Source organism: Chiloscyllium plagiosum, unplaced genomic scaffold (assembly GCF_037043375.1).
Source record: "Chiloscyllium plagiosum isolate Xiang-an unplaced genomic scaffold, Cpla_swu_hap1 HiC_scaffold_17, whole genome shotgun sequence".
Lineage (NCBI taxonomy): Eukaryota > Metazoa > Chordata > Chondrichthyes > Orectolobiformes > Hemiscylliidae > Chiloscyllium > Chiloscyllium plagiosum.
In genome coordinates this window covers 23,896,016-23,914,984 of record NW_028270155.1, presented here as the reverse complement: position 1 = coordinate 23,914,984, position 18,969 = coordinate 23,896,016, and the positions used below count along the sequence as shown (strand labels likewise).

At 39.7% G+C, this 18,969-nt stretch overlaps 1 protein-coding gene across 1 annotated transcript in view; it reads left to right on the top strand.

Annotated features, from left to right (window-relative positions):
• cdh13 (cadherin 13, H-cadherin (heart)) overlaps positions 1 to 18,969 on the top strand; it is a 1,096,178-nt gene that overhangs the window by 1,034,130 nt on the left and 43,079 nt on the right. Inside the window, exon 11 of the mRNA XM_043706651.2 lies at positions 13,495 to 13,637. Within this exon, the coding sequence (XP_043562586.2) occupies positions 13,495 to 13,637 (143 nt within the window). The remainder of the gene's footprint in view (positions 1 to 13,494; positions 13,638 to 18,969) is intronic.

The following is an 18,969-nucleotide window of genomic DNA, read 5'->3' as shown; positions in this document are numbered from 1 at the left end:
ACCTGAATAGTGTCAGAAATAGTCACTTTTTCCCATTTTGGTTTATACACCGCTAAACTGGCTTCAGTCCACTTCCCGAGTGCAGGGAGTTAAAATTGGAACTGTAAGGCTTTTTTGGTGACATTAAATTAGACAAAGATACATGTGGGCCCAGATGCTCTGGTTGCCAGATGATCAGAGATGGAGCAATGAACTAAGATAGGATAAATAGACAAAGTCTTTTCTCTGGGGTGGGGGAGTCCAGAACTAGAGGGCATAGGTTTAGGGTGAGAGGGGAAAGATATAAAAGAGACCTAAGGGGCAACTTTTTCACACAGAGGGTGGTACGTGTATGGAATGAGCTGCCAGAGGAAGTGGTGGAGGCTGGTACAATTGCAACATTTAAAAGGTACCTGGTTGGGTATTTGAATAGGAAGGGTTTGGAGGGATATGGGGTGGCTACTGGCAAGTGGGACTAGATTAGGTTGGGATATCTGTTCGGCATGGATGGGTTGGGCCGAAGGGTCTGTTTCCATGCTGTACATCTCTATGACTCTATGACTCTAAGATGTATGTCAGGGCCCCATGGTAGTCCTGACTGCATGGGAATTGCCCAGTAAGTTTGAACTTCTGATGGGCAAATCCCTGCTCACTGGAACCCTTCAAAAAAATCTCTGATTCTAAGTTTGACTGGAGATGTCAGACTAACACTCGCCACCCAACCTGACTAGCCCATGTCCCTGGCCTAGCAACAGCTCTTGAACTGACTGACCCCATCCACCCATCTTCCTACTGCTTGCTGCCCACCACCCTACCTATATGCCACAGCTACTTGTGCCCATTTATAAGCATGGGAGCATGAGTAAGATATTCAGACAGTCCAGCTCACATCACAAGTCTAGATTATACTTAACGTCAATGTTCATGCTATTTTCCCAATTACCTCCATATCCCTTGATGTCATTAGTGTCCAGCAAGCTTTTAGTATTTATCTTAAAACTACTCGATGACTGAACTTTCATAGGACTTGGAGGTTAAAAGAAATCATTGCCCTGTGGGTACAGAGATCTCTTCTCATCTCAGTCTAAATAGATTGTCCCTTATTCTAAGACACTTCCCCATGCTTTATGACAATCCACAACCCACCTCAGCCAAGGAAAATATCCTTCCAACATTCACTCTGTCTAGAGACTTGGAAAGTTTGGCAGTTTTGACACAGTCAGTTGCCCACTGAAACTCTATGCATTCCTGAAAAAGCCAGGCTCAAAAGACCCTGTCAGAAATGTCAAAATGTATTGTGCTGCAGAAAAGCAGGAGCAGTGCGATTACTTACTTTTGTACAGCACCAATCATAACTATCAAGCATCCTTAAGCACTTAGAGAGTACTTTTGTAGTGTAATCACTGTTACAATTAGGAAACATGACCTCAATTTGTGCATAGCAATGTTGCATGAACAACAGTCGGGATAAACATTTTGTGACCTTGACTCAGAGATAAATGTTGGCCAGACACCCTCCTGTGATCTTCTTTGAAGTAGAATTTGCATCCATCTAAAAGGGTAAATGCAGTCTTGGTTTGACATCATATCCAAAAGCCAGCATCTCCAACAGTGTAGCACTCCCCCTTTACTGCACAGAAGTGCTTGCCTTGATTGTGCTCATGTCTTGGTGTGGAGGTTGTACCGAGAATGCTGTGACTCAGGTGAGAGTGTTGCTGATTGAACGTAACATGTTGAACAAAATTTGATTGAACATTGAAAAGAGAAAAAACATTAACTCTCACAAAGTATGGACCAAATGATCGCCACATTTAGAGATTTATTCACATTACATCTTAATTTAGTATGAGAATTACCTTTTCCTTTTCTTTGCATCTGGTATGGATTGTCTGGCCTTCAGAATCCAACTTTAATATGAAGTGAAAAGCCAAGACACAGTTTACTCAAAATGCCAAAAGCAGAACTTACAAATGCCAACAATGATTTTTATGCACTGGAGAACACAGCAATTTATCAGAGAGGAACACAGTTTATCCTGTTGGGCATCTCATTTCATTGAAGTATACTAAATCATACGTGGGTTACAGTGTACTAGAAGTACATTATCCTTCAGTGCTTAAAGCTGAACCAGTTTTGCTAATTATTCCATGATTACTGTCAAACAGTGACAAAACTTGAAATGCTGTTTTCTATGCTTGCTTATTTACCTTCAACTAAATTCCAAGTTGTTTACATCAATATGGATTTATGCAAATAGCAAGATAGCAACTGGCTGGGGAACTAACCCTAAACAATAAGATTATGTTTGGGATTAAATGAATATAAATTACTCCAGGTAATCAATCAAATTCTGACAAACATATCTTGCCAACTTGATATAACAAGGGTGCCATAAAAATTGTAACATTAATTAGAAACAGTCTTAATTTCCCTCAACAGTTTGGTTTATCGCAGGAAGCAGGGAGTGGCTGTCCCAATTTGTTGAGTCAAAATGTATATGTAATTAGGTCTGCCTCCAGCATTCGGAATCCAGCCTTATGTGTCCTTTAGTGTAATAGTGGATTATCACAGGCGGGGTAATAGTTCATTTATTGTAGCTCTTTAGATGCATCAAGAAGACAAAGGAAATGAATATGGGTCTCCTATTGGTCAGTTTAGGAAAGCAGTCGAAGAATCCCATTAAGTGTGCTAATAGGAATTGTTTTTTGAGGTAAACTGAGAGAAGTGGCTTCTGACTGTCACTTGCATTTAGATAGTAATTTAGAACTGGATTGCATGCACCAATTTAAAGGGAGAAATGAAAATAAATTCCAAAGACCATTTTAAGTGTGAGTTGATCTCGCTCTATTTCTCTTGATTTTCCACCCCTGTATCACCCAGTATTTATGAAGAAAATCCAGATCAGTGCTTAAAAAAAATCTCTCAATCACCCCAATCTTACTGTGAAATGTCATAATTCAAGATTTTCAGAAAATTATGATCAGAATGGAATGTATCCTCATTGCAACATGTAGTCCTTTGAATATCTTTGTAACTATATTTTTGTACGACTGTAAATTACATAACCTTCCTCTGTACTCACATTCAGTGTTTTCAGATATGTCTTTTACAAGTGAATGAAGCAAAATTCAAGAAATGTGATAGTACTGTAAGTAAATTACCAATCCAACTTAGAGCAGGGACATGCGGGCATGGATATTTTTAATGTCCTTTTAAAGCTAGCATTGGGATATCTTATAAAAGTTAATCTAATCAATATCGTATGGTTAGGTTCCATTCGCGTGTTTATCAGTAGACTTTAACCTATGGCAGAAGGCACAATATTGTTATTCTTCGTTAGAAGAGTGAAATTATCTGTTTCCCATGTTATTATGCACAGACAACGAGTACAGTCTTTAGCTCATCTTAAGTTAGAATTATAGAGTGCCTACAGTATGGAAGTAAGCCATTAGGCCCATCGAGTCCATACTAACCCTCTGAAGAGCATCCCACTCCGACCCAACCCCCTACCCTATCCTTATAATCCTGCATTTCCCATTTATAATTCACCTAGCCTGCACATCTCTGGACACTGTGGGCAATTTAGCATGGCCCTTCCACATAACCTACACAGCTTTGGACTATGGGAAGGAACCAGAGCACTCAGAGGAAACCCACGTAGACAGTGGGAGAATGTGCAAACTCCACACAGACAGCCACCTGTGGGTGAAATTGAATCCAGATCCCTGGCACTGTGAGGCAACAGTGCTAACCACTCAGCCACCAGGCCACCCAAAATGAGGTTGAAGGTTAGAGGGATAAATGGGCCGGGGGCAAGCATGAAAACTTGAATCAGATAGTTCTCAGCCACCGAGGTTAAGGAACTAAGGGCAAAAACTACATCACCATTTCTGAAAGGCTATAAATACAGAAGTGTCTATTGTAATGTGCTCAGATACCCCTAATTGTGAGAAGTTCACAAAAAAAGTGACAAAAATATAACAGCAGAATTTTGTTTAAGGAATATTATTTTGGCCACTAACTGAACCATTAGCTACCATTTGTCAGGCAGCAATTGTCTCCATATTTCTAGCTAGAAAGGCATCAGCCAATACAATAACGAAAAAAAAATGTTTGATGTCTTAGGTATACTTCAAAGAGGTATTATACCCCTACACACACACAAATAAGGGGTCTATTACTTAATGGATGACTTGATTTCAAGACTACCTAACTCCCAGTCATTTCTCACTTTATACGTACAAGACAAGCTTTTAAAATGTACCTGCCCGAGGGGTAGTTGGACTGGATAAGGTTTCCATGCCTTGTCCATGCCATATAAGGAGGTCCAAGACCCTACATCTCTGGTCTCTTGGACCTTGCCATCAGTGACAGCATATATATTCAACCCAGAACAGATATTTCCAAATTCCTGGCCATGCTACATGCCGAATCAGAAATAAAACATGGGATTACTCAACAGATTGTACGAGGTATACAGATGTAATTTCTTTTCCACAATTTTGAAGTAATACATTCTTTTTTTCTATTATTCCTTTATGTACAATTATCACGTATGTAAACCTCTGACACTGCAATTGCATTTTTCTGCCAGTGATTTTAATGCACGGTTTGGACAGGTGATAAACCTTATTATGTCACGAGTTTATATGGGAAATTTCCATTACTAATCTGGACATTGAAATTTATCATGGAAATGTTTCCAAAATAACAATGGATTTTATAGATTAAATTCAAATTAATTTGGAACAACAGTTAAAAATAAATTGACGACAGAACAGAGTAAGTGTTCCATACCAAATAATTGAACTGAGATTGCATAAAAGAGAAATACAGCAATTTGATAAAGGTTTGGATTTTGTGCTCCTGATTCAGGATTGCATGGAGTTTAATGGGAGCATAAAAGAGTAGATGGAGCATGGATCTGGTGTCACATCCACAATTCCAATTTCAGCAGCAAAAGAATACAGGCTGGTTGGAAACCAGACTGCTGCTGGTCATAAATTGCAGCACATTCTGGTAGAGGTCATTTTAGAACATCTGTAATGTTTAGTGAGGCAATGCATCTTGGAAGCTTTAATTTCTAAGTCATGGCAGGTGGGTGAAGACATAAAATATGGAAAGAGGTAGGAGGAGTACAAAATGTCAGTTAAAATGGTGCATCTCCCTTTACCTTCCATCATGAAATGCTACAGCCTGAGTTACGCCTTCATTTCCTACAGTAAAAAAAAAATTGAACATTACTTCATGTAATTGTTACATCTGACAACTGGTGAGTAGCCAAGTGAAAGTATACCATTGTAGAAGTGGAATAGTCTTCAAATGCATTAGAATTAGTAAAAAATTATATTCTGCAAACAACAACTACAATTATTACAAATGAACAGTGCTCATACTTTCTTTCAACGATGATATTGTACAATTAGCCCTGACGCTTTTCAATAATAAGCTATTGGAATTTGTCATGCTTTGATTTTCCAAAATTTGACCCCGTAAAATAACGTAAATGATCTTTCCTATAACCACCAAAATCATATTTCATAGTTTTCATATCTGCGCCATTTTCATAAAATACATTGGCAAAATATTAAATGGTTCTTGTGGCTGGAGAAGCGCCAGAAGGTTTTTGGCCCATTATGGGTTTTTAGTCACGTGATGCATATCGTTTTAAGGCATGCACAGGATCCTTACATCATGCCAGTGACAGCTTTAATTTATCCAGCACAGCTTGACTAGAACTGCCACATATTGACCTTCCAGTAATGCACTGTGTACTGCCGTATGAACTGGTATGGAGAAAATAACATCAAATTGCCAATAGGAATGTTTCTCTCTCAATCTATATTCATTAAAGATATATCATAACCAGGTTATGATAAATTGACAGCAATTGGTTTATTACTTTCATTCTGTTCAAAAGATACCTTACGAACACCAAACATTCAATTAAAACAAATTCTAAAATCTTCCCAAAGCATGGATGCTAAGCTTTAGAAATAATGTATTTTCTATGTTTCTGTTTCTCCTCGCCATAATTTCCATCAATGTCACTTATTTATCTTGATGAATATTTGAAGGCACTTCTGCGGTGTTACCTGTAACTCCCAGGCCCACTTAACTGTTTATGCACCATATTAAGAAAGAAAGATGTCAGTTAATATAGCATTATTGACCTCAAGGTCTCTTGTTTTTCACATAAAGAATTGTTAACTCCTCTATTGAAGGTAGGTGAAGGTAATATTTTCGGATCATTAGTCTATTTGTTAACAATGTATTTGAGAATCTAATTGGAAAATTTCAGTAAAATTTGGTAAAGAGTCCTTTGGAAGACAGGATAAATTGATTTTTTTCTTAGAATGTTGTGGATTGTTTAATTTGGTCGTTCTTTTAGAATGTTATGTATTGTCTCAGCTTCTGTGATGGAATTTGTTAGTGTTAATTATGAACGGAATGTTCAGAGCAGATTATTGGATGCAATCTGGGATAAAGCCATGTCAGTGAGATAGAGGTTCTTAATTTTAATAAAGGCCCTTTTTCAGCCTTGTCATCATGCTGGGCAGGGGAAACATCTCAAGGGACGGATACATCACTATAGTAACATTGAGTTAAGACAGTGTAGTGCAGGTATCCGCTCTAAGTGTTCTTTTAAGTCACTGTGAAGTGTGATCGCTGCTATAATAACATTCAATGTGAACTTAGCATGCTCCCAAAAACAGTAAGAGATGATCAGATAATCTATTCTTGATGGGCTACACAGAGGCCAGTGAACCATGGAGAATTCCTCTGCTTTTCATTAGATAATGTCGTAGGACTTCTTACGTCCTCCTGAGAAGAGCAGATTTAATATCCTGTCCACAAGACAATACTTCTGGCCATGAAGCATCTTCTCAGTATTGCACAAGAATGTCAATCTGGTTTATATTGACAAATACTAAACAAAAGAGGAATATGGTGGATGCTGGAGATCTAAAAAAAAGCAAAAGGCTGAATTTACCAAGGAATAACAAACTTTCACAGACCCTGCTTTAGAATAGAACAGAATAGCCTTTATTGTCATGTGCATGTGAGTGCAGTGAAAATTTTTAATGTTGCCACTTTGGTACTGGGTATCTAGATACAGATACTTTAAGTATTTGTTTCAGAATTGAAAGAGTAAAAAAAAAGTTTAACATAAGAATACAAATTTTAAAAGGTACTCATCTGACACAAAGTCCAGATTAAGAATAAAAGTATCTTTGCGAAGTACTCAAATTATAGTCCTTTTCACTGAGTCCATACCCACCAAACTTCAGAACGCGACACCTTACGGCCTCCACACACTGGCCTCTGGCCCAGACTCACTTCGAGGACTTGTCTCCCAGGCTGGCATGGGCTCAGAATGCCTCCCACTAGGGGCTCTGACCCACGACCCACCTCCGGGACTCGCCTCCAGGATTCATCTGGAGGACTTACCTATCGGACTTGTCTCCTGCTCAGTATGGTCTCGTGTGCTTGCTGGACTTGGACTCACCTCCATTCCCTATTCCCTCTAGATAAGTTTAAGAAGTTAAAAGTTGTGGAGAGGTGGAAGAAAAACTGCAGAAAAGAGAAGATAAAAAGAAAGAAAAAGGAAAAAGAACTGGTGAAGCCAAGATGCTCCAGCTGGAGTGACCTACTTTGAGACTTGCCATCTTGAACTTTGAACATCTTGTCATGCTTTACCACAAAAGGAGGAGATTGCACTCCCTCAGAAATGTGGAGTCATACAATTCCAACAATTCTTTTGTAGCCCAAAGCTAGGGAGGATATTCCTGGGAATACATCCAGGGACGTTATTTGGGTGGAACTGAGAAATAAGAAAGGGATGATCACCTTATTAGGTTTTTACTGTTGACCCACCCACCCCCCCCCCCCCATAGTTGGTGGGAAATTGAGAAACAAATTTGTAAGGAGATCTCAGTTATCTGTAAGAATAATAGGGTTGTTGTGGTAGGGGATTTTAACTTCCCAAACATTGACTGGGACTGCCATAGAGTTTAGGGCTTGAATGGAGTGGAATTTGTTAAGTGTGTACAAGAAAATTTTCTGATTTAGTATGTAGATGTACCAACTAGCAAAGGTGCAAAGTTTGACCTACTGTTGGGAAAAAATGCAGGGCAGGTGATTAAAGTGTCAACAGGGGAGCACTTTGGGGCCAGTGACCATAATACCATTAGTTTTAAAATAGTGATGGAAAAGGATAGACCAAATCTAAAAGTTAAAGTTCTAAATTGGAGGAAGGCCAATTTTGACAGTCTTAAGGGGTGGATGTTTGCAGGTAAAGGGATGGCTGGAACGCCTTCAAAAATTAGATAACGAGAGTCCAGACAAAGTAGTTCCTGTTAGGGTGAAGGAAAAGACTGGTACGTGTAAGGAATGCTGGGTGACTGGAGAATTTGAGGTTTTGTTCAAGAGTAAGAAGGAAGCATATGGCAGGTGTAGACAGCAGAGATTGAGTGATTCCCTAGTAGAGTATAAAAAGAGTAGGAGTATACTTAAGAGGGAAAGCAAGAGGGCAAAAAGGGGACATGAAATAGTTTTGGCAAACAGGTTTAAGGAGAATCCAAAGGGATTCTACAAATATATTAAGGACAAAAGGGTCACTAGGGAGACAATAGAGCCCATTAAAGATCAGCAAGACCGCCTTTGTGTGAAACTGCAGGTGATAGGGGAGATACTAAACAAATACTTTGCATCAGTGTTTACTGTGGAGAAGGACATGGAAGATATAGAATGTGGGGCATAAATAACAACATCTTTAAAAATGTCCATATTACAGAGGCGGAAATGCTGGACGTCTTAAAACGCATAAAGGTTGATAAATGCCAGGACTTGATCAGGTATACCCTAGAACTCTGTGGGAAGCTAGGGAAGAAATTAACATTCCCTTGCTGAGATATTTGTATCATTGATAGTCACAGGTGAGGTGTCAGATGACTGGACGTTGGTTAACATGATGCCACTATTTAAGAGAGGTGTTAAGGAAAAGCCAGGGAACTATAGACTGGTTAGCCTGACAGAAGTGGTGGGCAAGTTGTTGGAGGGAAACCTGAGGGACAGGATTTACATGTATTTGGAAAGTCAAGGACTGGTTAAGGATAGTCAACAGTCATGCACAACATTCTTTGTTTGTGGGAAATCATATCTCACAAACTTGATTGAATTTTTTGAAGAAGTATCAAAGAGGATTAATGAGAGCAGAGTGGTGGATGTGATCATTATGGACTTCAGTAAGGCGTTTGACAAGGTTCCTCATGGTAGACCATATGAAATGGAGGGAGAACTAGCCATTTGGATACAGAACTGGCTTGAAGATCGAAGACAGAGGGTGGTGATGGAAGGTTACTTTTCAGACTGGAGGCCTGTGACCAGCAGTGTTAATCAAGGATCAGTGCTGGTCCACTGCTATTCATTATTATTTATTTGCTGAACAAAGAGACCTTGGAATGCAGATTCATAGTTTCTTGGAAGTGGATACACATGTAGATAGGATAGTGAAAAAGGCATCTAATATGCTTGCCTTTATTGGTTAGTGCATTAAGTATAGGAGTTTAGAGGTCATGTTGTGGTTGTACAGGACAACGTTTAGGCCAAAATTGGAATATTGCATTCAGTTCTGGTCTCACTCTGATAGGAAGGATGTTGTGAAACTTGAAAGGGTTCAGAATGCAAGGATGTTGCCAGGTTTGGAGGGTTTGAGCTAGAGGAAGAGGATGAGTAGGCTGGGGCTGTTTTCCCAGGAGCGTGGAGGCTGAGGAGTGGCCTTAAAGGGGTTTATGGACGCAATCATCCCAACGCCTACAAACGGAGCTGCATAAAGACATTATTTCAATGAGCTACATCACACTGCAGCACCCAAGAACTACAAAAAGCAGAAGAAAAATATCTGTACAATGTTTTCAAGAAAAACGGGTATCCAATAAACACAATTTGCCAATTCCTCAGAAACAAACCCAAACACGCAGACACAATGCAACCAAATATTATAGCCACATTACCTTACATCAAAGACATATCAGAAATGACGTCCAGACTACTCAGACCCCTTGGCATCATGATAGCCCACAAACCTACCAACACACTTAAACAGCAACTAATGAACCTAAAGGATCCAATAGATTCCACCAGCAAAACTGATGTTATTTACAAGATACCATGCAAGAACTGTAAAAAACACTACATTGGATAAACTAGCAGGAAACTTGCCACCAAGATACGTGAACACCAAGTGGCCACCAAAGGATATGTCCCACTATCACTAGTTTCTATACATATAGACAAAGAAGGACACCACATTGGAACAACACACACATCCTAGGACAGGCGAAACAAAGACATGCACAAGAATTCTTAGAGGCATGGCATTCTAACCGAACTTCATCAGTAAACACATCGATTTAGTCCCTATCTACCTTCCCTTTAGAAAAAGAACCGGAAATGACATCACCCACCTTAAGAAACCAAAACTTATAAATATAGAGGTGAGACATACCACCAGAGAATCTCACTGATGATGTTAGTCTCACTAGTATGGTGACGATACATCTGAAAACAAACCTTCAAGCTCAGCAAGCTAACTTACAGACTTATCATCAACCTGAGCTACAAATCTTCTCAAAAATTGCTAAGAGGTTTATAAAATCATGAGGATATGGATAGAGTAAACAGACAAGGTCATTTCTCTAGGGTTGAGGAATCCAAAACTAGAGAGCATATTTTAATGTGACGGGGAAAGATTTAAAATGGACCTAAGGGGCAATCTTTTCATGCAGCATGTGGTATTTGTATGGAATAAGCTGCCAGAGGAAGTGGTGGAGGCTGGTACACTTACAGCATTTAAAAGGCATCTGGATGGGTACATGAATAGGAAAGATTTAGAGGGATCTAGGCCAAATGCTAGTAAATGGGAGTAGATTAATTTAGGATATCTGGTTGGCATGGACGTGTTGGACCGGAGGGTCTGTTTTTGTGCTGTTTTTCTCTGTGACTCTATAACAAGCCACACTCTCTTTTCACAGCAATGGTTGTGCCATAATCTGAAATGTTATGGTCCTGACAGTCATTTTCACAACTGATGTCAAAGTGTGAGTACATTAAGTAAGTGTGATGTTAAGGTGCTGAGTGGGTAGAAGCTAAGTAGAGTGCCAGGTCGGGAGGGTTTGTGTGCCAGGAGTAGGATGCTAAATGAATAGTGGGTATATATCAGACTAGATGCCAGCTGGGGAGGGAGCCACGTGCCAGGAAGGTAGGGTGCTAGATGAGTCAGGGATAGCGTGCAAGGTGACAGGTTAAGTGATGTATGTCTAGTGCAAATTTTAATGGATGGGAGAAATTGGGTCAGGCAGAGAGGTGAAGTATCATATCTGGCCATTTGGGTCTGGCAGTGGAGGGGTAGGATAGAGGAGAGTGGTTGGGTCGGGTCCAAGTTACGGTTTGGGTTAGATCAGATTGGGTCTTGTGGAGCCGTGGGGGTGGGGATAGTGGGAAAGGTGGTGGTCAGGCCTGGTCAGGCCAGGCCCAAGGGGATTGGTCTGGTTGCTTTAGGGCCTGGTCCAAACTAGGCCACATTAGAGAAGGGGTATTTGAGGGTCTCAGTGTGGGATCAGATCAAGATCTGGAAGTTTGGGTCTCAGGGATGTGTAGTTGGGGATATATGAGGTAAGTCAGTTTAGTTGTTACCTTTTAAATTCAGTTTGTGGGATGTGGGCGCATGACTATGGCAGACTATTGCTTGCCTCATCTGTGAGAAAGCTCTCCCAATTTTAGCACTAGCCCCAGATGTTCATAAGGTGGTCTTTGCAGGGTCAACATGGCTGTTTCTGCCATTGTCTTTTCCAGTGCTTTGATCGATGAGAGGTGATCTATCCGGTTTCATTTCTTTGAGACTTTGTAACAGTTGGCACAACTGAATGGCTTACTTGGCCATTACTTGAGGGCAATTGAGGGTCAATCACATTGTTATGAAGTTGGAGTCACATGTAGGCCACACAAGGTGAGGATGGCAGATGTCCTCCCTTTGAAGGGCATTAGTCCACCAGATGGGTTTTTCCAACAATTGACAATGGTTTTATGATCATCAGTAGATTCTTAATTCCAGACTTTTTATTATTGAATTCAAATTTCAAATTGAACTCGGGTCCCCAGAACATTTGCTGAGTTTCTGGATTAATAGTCTAGCAATGATACTATTAAGCCATCATCTTCCCTCCACATTGCTCAGGAGTTACACTGGGTATTTAAAAATAAAATATTTCCTGAGTAACTATTTCACTTACTTCCATAAGAACTGCTGAAGTCTCCAATTTAAATTGAAACTTTGTGGGTTCCAGGAAATTTCCACAGGACAATCCCTTCAGAATCTGCCACAATGAGAACTCCAAGCACAACTCACATCTATGCTGGAATAATAACTGTCTGACCATCGGAAAATCTGTATTGAACGTTTCACCTGTTCTGAAAAAATACCACATTGGACTCAGAACATTAGCTGTTTCTCTCGCAACAGCTGCTACCAGATCTGCAGAATTTCTGCAACATTTTCATTCTTTTGTATTACATAATATCATTAAATTTCTAGTGCACAACTTGAATTCATAACCTTCTGACTCAGAAATTAACAACGTGTTCATCCAAAATGTTCAACTTTCTCACAAGAATGAAATCTGTTCCGCCTTTCTCTGTATCCTTGATGCTGATCAGTAGAATAATATTGCTTTACAATGCTAGATTAAAATCTGTTTAACTGGAAATGACTGCAGTAAGGCATGTTATCAATTTTTTTATTCCATAACTAGAATTGGTCATTGTTTTCTAAATGTCAACAGGATATTAGAAATAGCAGACTGTTTTATTAACAGCCAAATGGTATGGTTCAAAGTGTTTGCATAATTTGGAATACACAATAAAAGGAAACTCTCTTTTCCTTTGGAAATGCATCTTAGGTGTTGCTCAGATAAACGGATCTTCATGATTCTGTTGTGTGAGCAAACCTGAATGCAAACAGTGTTAACCAATGACATAGGCAAGGTCACAAATTACTGCAGTATGTTGTATAGTATTACTAGCGCATACCAATAGCACACTCATAACTTAAATAAATCATTGCCAATTTGCAACTATTGCAATTCCGTGGGCTTAAAGGCTTGGATACAGTTGGATTAATTTTCTGAACTCAAAATTGACAGACGACTTTGTGCTGGTTCCCTTTTCTGTTCACTTTGTTTTTTCTCATGAGTTCCAAGTTCAAATATAATTGCTTTGGGTACAAAAAGTAACTAAAAGGTTATAGATATGGTTTAACATGCATTGCGTGGTTTAGATAACACTGTGCATTAATAGCTTAGAAACAAGCAGAGATAAGAATGAGGGGAGAGGACACTTGGGAACTCACAGGGGATATTGCAACTATTGTCACTTAGATTTAAGTATTTAATATGTGTCTCTGCCCTTTTAAAATAAATCTGCAAGATAATGGCATTGACGTATTGCCTTTTTCAGGTTTGCACTGTTTCATGATCCTGCTGGCTGGCTGACTATCAATCCCGCAAATGGCACAGTTACAACCAAAGCTGCCCTGGATCGAGAATCTCCTCATGTCCACAACAGTCAATATACATCCTTATTCCTTGCAATTGATAATGGTATGTAAAAATAAAAATGTCTTCTCGCTACTGTTTCCCCTCTAAGCAACCTGTGTTGGAAATGTATCTATGCTTTACTATGTTATAATGCTCCCATGGTGTACATGGTAACATTTCTCTGAGTGCATAAGACAACCTATGCAAACTGGTATAAAGCAGTTAACACCAATATATATTTTGTTGAACCACATTTCTTATTGTTTTCCAAAAGACAGCACACTGAAAATACAACACAGGCTGTTGTATCTGACAACATTCTGATAATTGTGATGACATGTGCTCCAGAACTAGCCATGTTCGTATCTGAGCTGGTTCTGTACAGCTGCAACATGGCATCTACCTGGCACTGTAAGACATTGCCTAGAAATGTGCTGTCCACAAAAATTAGGTCAAATCCATTTCAGCCAATCATATAACCAAGTGATGGACTGTACTGTCTGTCGTGCTCTGAAGTAATACTCATCAATGACCACCATTACTCATCAATAAGCTGGTACTCAGTTTTGGTTCTGACAGAAATACTCAGCTTTAGAAACTTGCTGCAAATGTGGGCAGCAAAGCTGATCTCAAGACTTGAGGAGAAAGTGACTTGACTTCATCGCAAGACTTGTATGAGTGTAGTATCAAGTGGAGTTATACCAAGCACAAAGAAAGACAGTTGTGGCCATAAGAGGAAAATTACCTCAGCCCCAGGAGGTTATTGAAGGAAAGTGATTGCCCTTGACATCAAAGCTATATTTGATCAAGTATGGTAACAAGGAGCTCTGGCAAAACTGGATTCAACGGAAATCAGGGAAAACTCTCTGCTGGTTGGAGTTACACCTGGCAGAAAGGAACATGGTTGTGACTTTTAGAGATCAGTCATCTCTGTTCCAGAACATCTCTTTAGGAGTTCCACAGGGTAGTGTCATAGACCCAAAAAGCTGCTTCATTGATGGGGATGTTTGCTGATGATTGCACAGTGTTCCGCACCATTTGCGACACCTCAGACACTGAAGCAGTCTCTGTCCAAATGCATCAAGATCTGGACAATATTCAGAGTTGGATTGACAAGTGGCAAGCAACATACGTGCCACACAAATGCTAGGTAATCACCAACAAGAGAATCGAACAATCGCCGCTTAACATTCAATGCTATTACCATACAACACCATCAACATTTTGGGGGTTACCACTGACCAGAAACTGAATTGGACTAGCCATCTAAATGTTGAGAATACAAAAGCAAAAGCAAGTTAGAGGCTAGGAATCCTGCAACAACCTCCTGATTTCTCAAAGCCTATCTACTATCCTCGAGGCACACGTTAGGAGTGGGATGAGATACTCCCCACTTGCCTGGATGAGAGCAGCTCCAACCACACTCAAGTATCTTGACACCATTCAGGACAAAGGAGCCCACTTGATTGATACCATATCCACAAACATTCACTCTCTCCACCACCGATGCTCAGTGGCAGCAGCATGTACAATCTTTAGAATGCATTGGAGAATTTCATCAAGATTGCTTCGACAGCACCTTTCAAATCCCTGTGCAACACCATCTAGGAGAACAAGGGCAACACCTACACCATCACCTACAACTTCCACTCCAAGCTATTCATCATCCTGACATGGAAATATGTCCCTGTTCCTTCACTGTTGTTCGGCTAAAATCTTGAAACTCTCTCCCTTCGTTGCATTGTGGGTCAACCTACATCATATGGACATTGTCTCTCTGCATCCCCCAAGAAAGTCGGAAGGGGCAATTTGTTTTGCAGTTTTTAAGGGGGCATTGTAAATGCCGAGGTAGACCTTTAACAAGATGCCAACAAAGAGGCAAAGGAAAGCTGTATACTTATTTAAGTGGGATTAAGCCAAGAGTGGTTGTAGGACAGCAGGAAGGTTGAGTATTTGGAGAGCAGAATACTTGAAATGGGAGAATTAAAAGCAGCCAATGATATTAGAAAGGAAGAGAAAAAATAAGTCAACGGCAATGAGCGGTTAAATTTCTATTGAAAATTCCTTTTGTTTAAAGAGAAAGGTCATTCTGAGTAATGCACAAAAAAGCATGAGGTTAGCTGAAGTGGAAATAAAGAATTCTCAGCATAGAGAATGACTATTTACATCCAACAAACTTGTCTCCTACTCATGAATAATAGTTGTATCAACCTGCATTTTCCTATGAAAATGATTGATAATTGCCTGTTTAGTCCAATTACATTGTTCATTTCAATAGTGTTTTTTCCTAAATAACCTACACCATAAATCTGTTTCTTCTGTATAAAATGTGTTTCTTAATTCAGATTAACTCACTAATATTTAACTTATGCCACTGCGTATTTTGGCCTTTTTCACAGTGGACAGTTTGACATATCTGTTCTAAAAGCGCTACTCACATCATAGAAAAACCTTTACAATATACCTGTGGAACTGGTAAAGATAATAATATATGTACAAAAGTGCAACAAAATAATCATTGGTTTTATCAGTGCCACTATAACCTTAAAAATTCAATTAAATTGCTTCATAATCTCCTGTTCACCAAATAAGAGCAGCCTTGTTTCTTACCATTTTCACTTCCCATAAATTGTAGATATCGGATACCATAATGACTGCCTTGCCTCTGAACTTGCGCACTTGAGTTGTTTGTAAAAATACTGCTGTCAACAATTACGTGATTTCATTCTATTATGGTTGAATGTAGCTGATATGTTCCTTCTGCTGCAAACACTCCACTTAGTTATCTTATTCAATAAATTATGGAAGTGGTAATGGGCTTATCATTATGATTTCTGTAGCGATGCACAAACTAAAATATCTCAAAGCTAGAATCAAAGGAATTTGCAACCATTTTGAGATGTTGCAAAGGTATTCTTCACATAGTACTTTAACAACTTTATAATTCCAAATTGATATTATATTTGCTGACTGAAAAGTTAAGAATTGATTATAATGTCAGCATTAATATCTCTGATAAAGTTTATAAAATTAATGTAAATAAATGTATGAATACTTGAGAGATTGGAGTTAAAAAAATCACATTTTATTCCACAGATACCTTGAACCACTTTACAGCAAATATGAAACAAATGTTTTTGATATAGTGTGCCATTAAATACTTTGTGTGGAACAAAATAGAGAGTGTACTTTCGACAGTAGTCACATTGCTGATGGCTAATAGAAATAAAAGGACTAGATGAAGCAACAATCTCACAGGGAAAATAATCTTTTGATATAATGTCCTTTATTCTTAATAATGGTCTCTTAAATAACTGTTTAACTTCAACTGATTCCTTTACATTTACATCAAAATCACTGATCTTTGTTACCACATAAATTGTCTTTGAAGTACAGTTGCAACAATAAATTGTAGAATTGGAATATTGCCAAGTAAGTCTCAAAGATTACAGATTGTGAATATTGCAAAGTTCTGATCTGTTGATTGCACATTAAGGAAACTATTTAATCTCTACAATGACATCCATGTGATCCGCGTGCACTTTTGAGGTCAGTTGAGCAGATACTGTGGTATAGCTCAGGTGCAGTGGCTGGTCATCGGAAATGTATTGAGGAAGCCATTTTGGAGCGTAGTGCTTGAGGTAATACCCCCTCTTCTTCATATAGGTTGAAACAGCACAGGATTGCAATTTCCACAGGTTAATCAACTGTTTTTGTTTCTGGGTATTGCTTCAATAGGGCTTAGAAGGGTGGGTTAGTAAATTTGCAGACGACACTAAGGTCAGTGGAGTTGTGGATAGTGACGAAGGATGTAGTAGGTTGCAGAGAGACATAGATAGGATGCAGAACTGGGCTGAGAGGTGGCAAATGGAGCTTAATGTGACAAGTGTGAGGTGATATACTTTGGACGGAGTAATCAGAATGCAAAGTACTGGGCTAATGGTAAGATTCTTGGGAGTGCAGATGAGCAGAGAGATCCTGGTGTCGATATACACAGATCCCTGAAAGTTGCCACCCAGATTGACAGAGTTGTTAAGAAGGCATGCAGTGTCTTGGCCTTTATTAATAGAGGGATTGAGTTCCGGAACCAGGAGGTTATGCTGCAGCTGTATAAAGCTCTGGTACATCTACACTTGGAGTATCGTGTACAGTTCTGGTCACTGCATTATAAGAAGGATGTGGAAGCTTTGGAAGCCTGGTATGGAAGGAATGTCTTATGAGGAAAGGCTAAGGGCCTTGAGGCTGTTCTCGTTAGAGAGAAGAAAGTTGAGAGGTGACTTAATAGAGACATACAAGATAATCAGACGGTTAGATAGGGTGGACAGAGAGAGCCTTTTTCCAAGTATAGGGACGGAAAACATTAGGGGACACAACTTTAAAGTGAGGGGAGATAGGTATAAGACAGATGTCAGAGGTAGTTTCTTTACTCAGAGAGTAGTAAGGCTATGGAATGCTTTGCCTGCAACGGTGGTAGATTCGCCAAGTTTAAGTGCATTTAAGTCGTCATTGAACAGGCATATGGACGTATATGGAATAGTGTACGTAGAATAGGCTTCAGATTAGTATGACAGGGCAGCGCAACATCGAGGGCCGAAGGGCCTGTACTGCGCTGTAATGTTCTATGTTCTATGTTTATTTCTTTCTATTATCATTTCACATTGCTGATCTGTACAGGATATGGTGTGGTTGGTGTTCAGGAATTTTGGGAGACTTCAAGACTTCTGCATAGACCAGTTGCTCAGAAACATAGAATGCAGAATGCTTGTGGGGAAAAAAAACAGAGGGCACTCAGAGAAAGATAAGTGCTGGAAGAGGGAGAAGGAATTGGAAGAGGAGGTGTGAGACCAGCTCACACCTCCTCAAAGCAAGAGCCTACATCCACACTAGGTGTTCAGGTCCAAATCATCTTTTGGAATGTCAGTGCAAAAATGTATGTGCAACATCTACACTTCAATAAGGATTCCCAAACTTAAACCTTCCACCACTGCAGCCACAGTTTGCTCCCTTAGAACAGGACAGTGATTCTGTTGCCAATGGCCTTGAAGTTACATGATGGTGATGACCTTTGCTATGTTGTGCTCCTTCCACACAGGAGTAGGTGATATTTACAATCTTCCCTCCAATGTTATGTAAGGGAGTCACTGAGCCGCTCTGTTCAAAGAGGACCAGTGAGCAAAGTGGTAACACAGCTTTGCCAGAAATTGTTGGCTTTCTTATGTTCAAATCAAATTTAAAAATCAAACCATTCCTCAGTGTATTCAAAGGTTACCTAATTGGCAGCATGGTTGCTCAGTGGTTAGCACTGCTGCCTCACAGCTGCCAGGGATCCAGGTTTGATTCCAACCTTGGGCGACTGGTTGTGTGGAGTTTGCAATTTCTTCCCATGTCTGCGTGG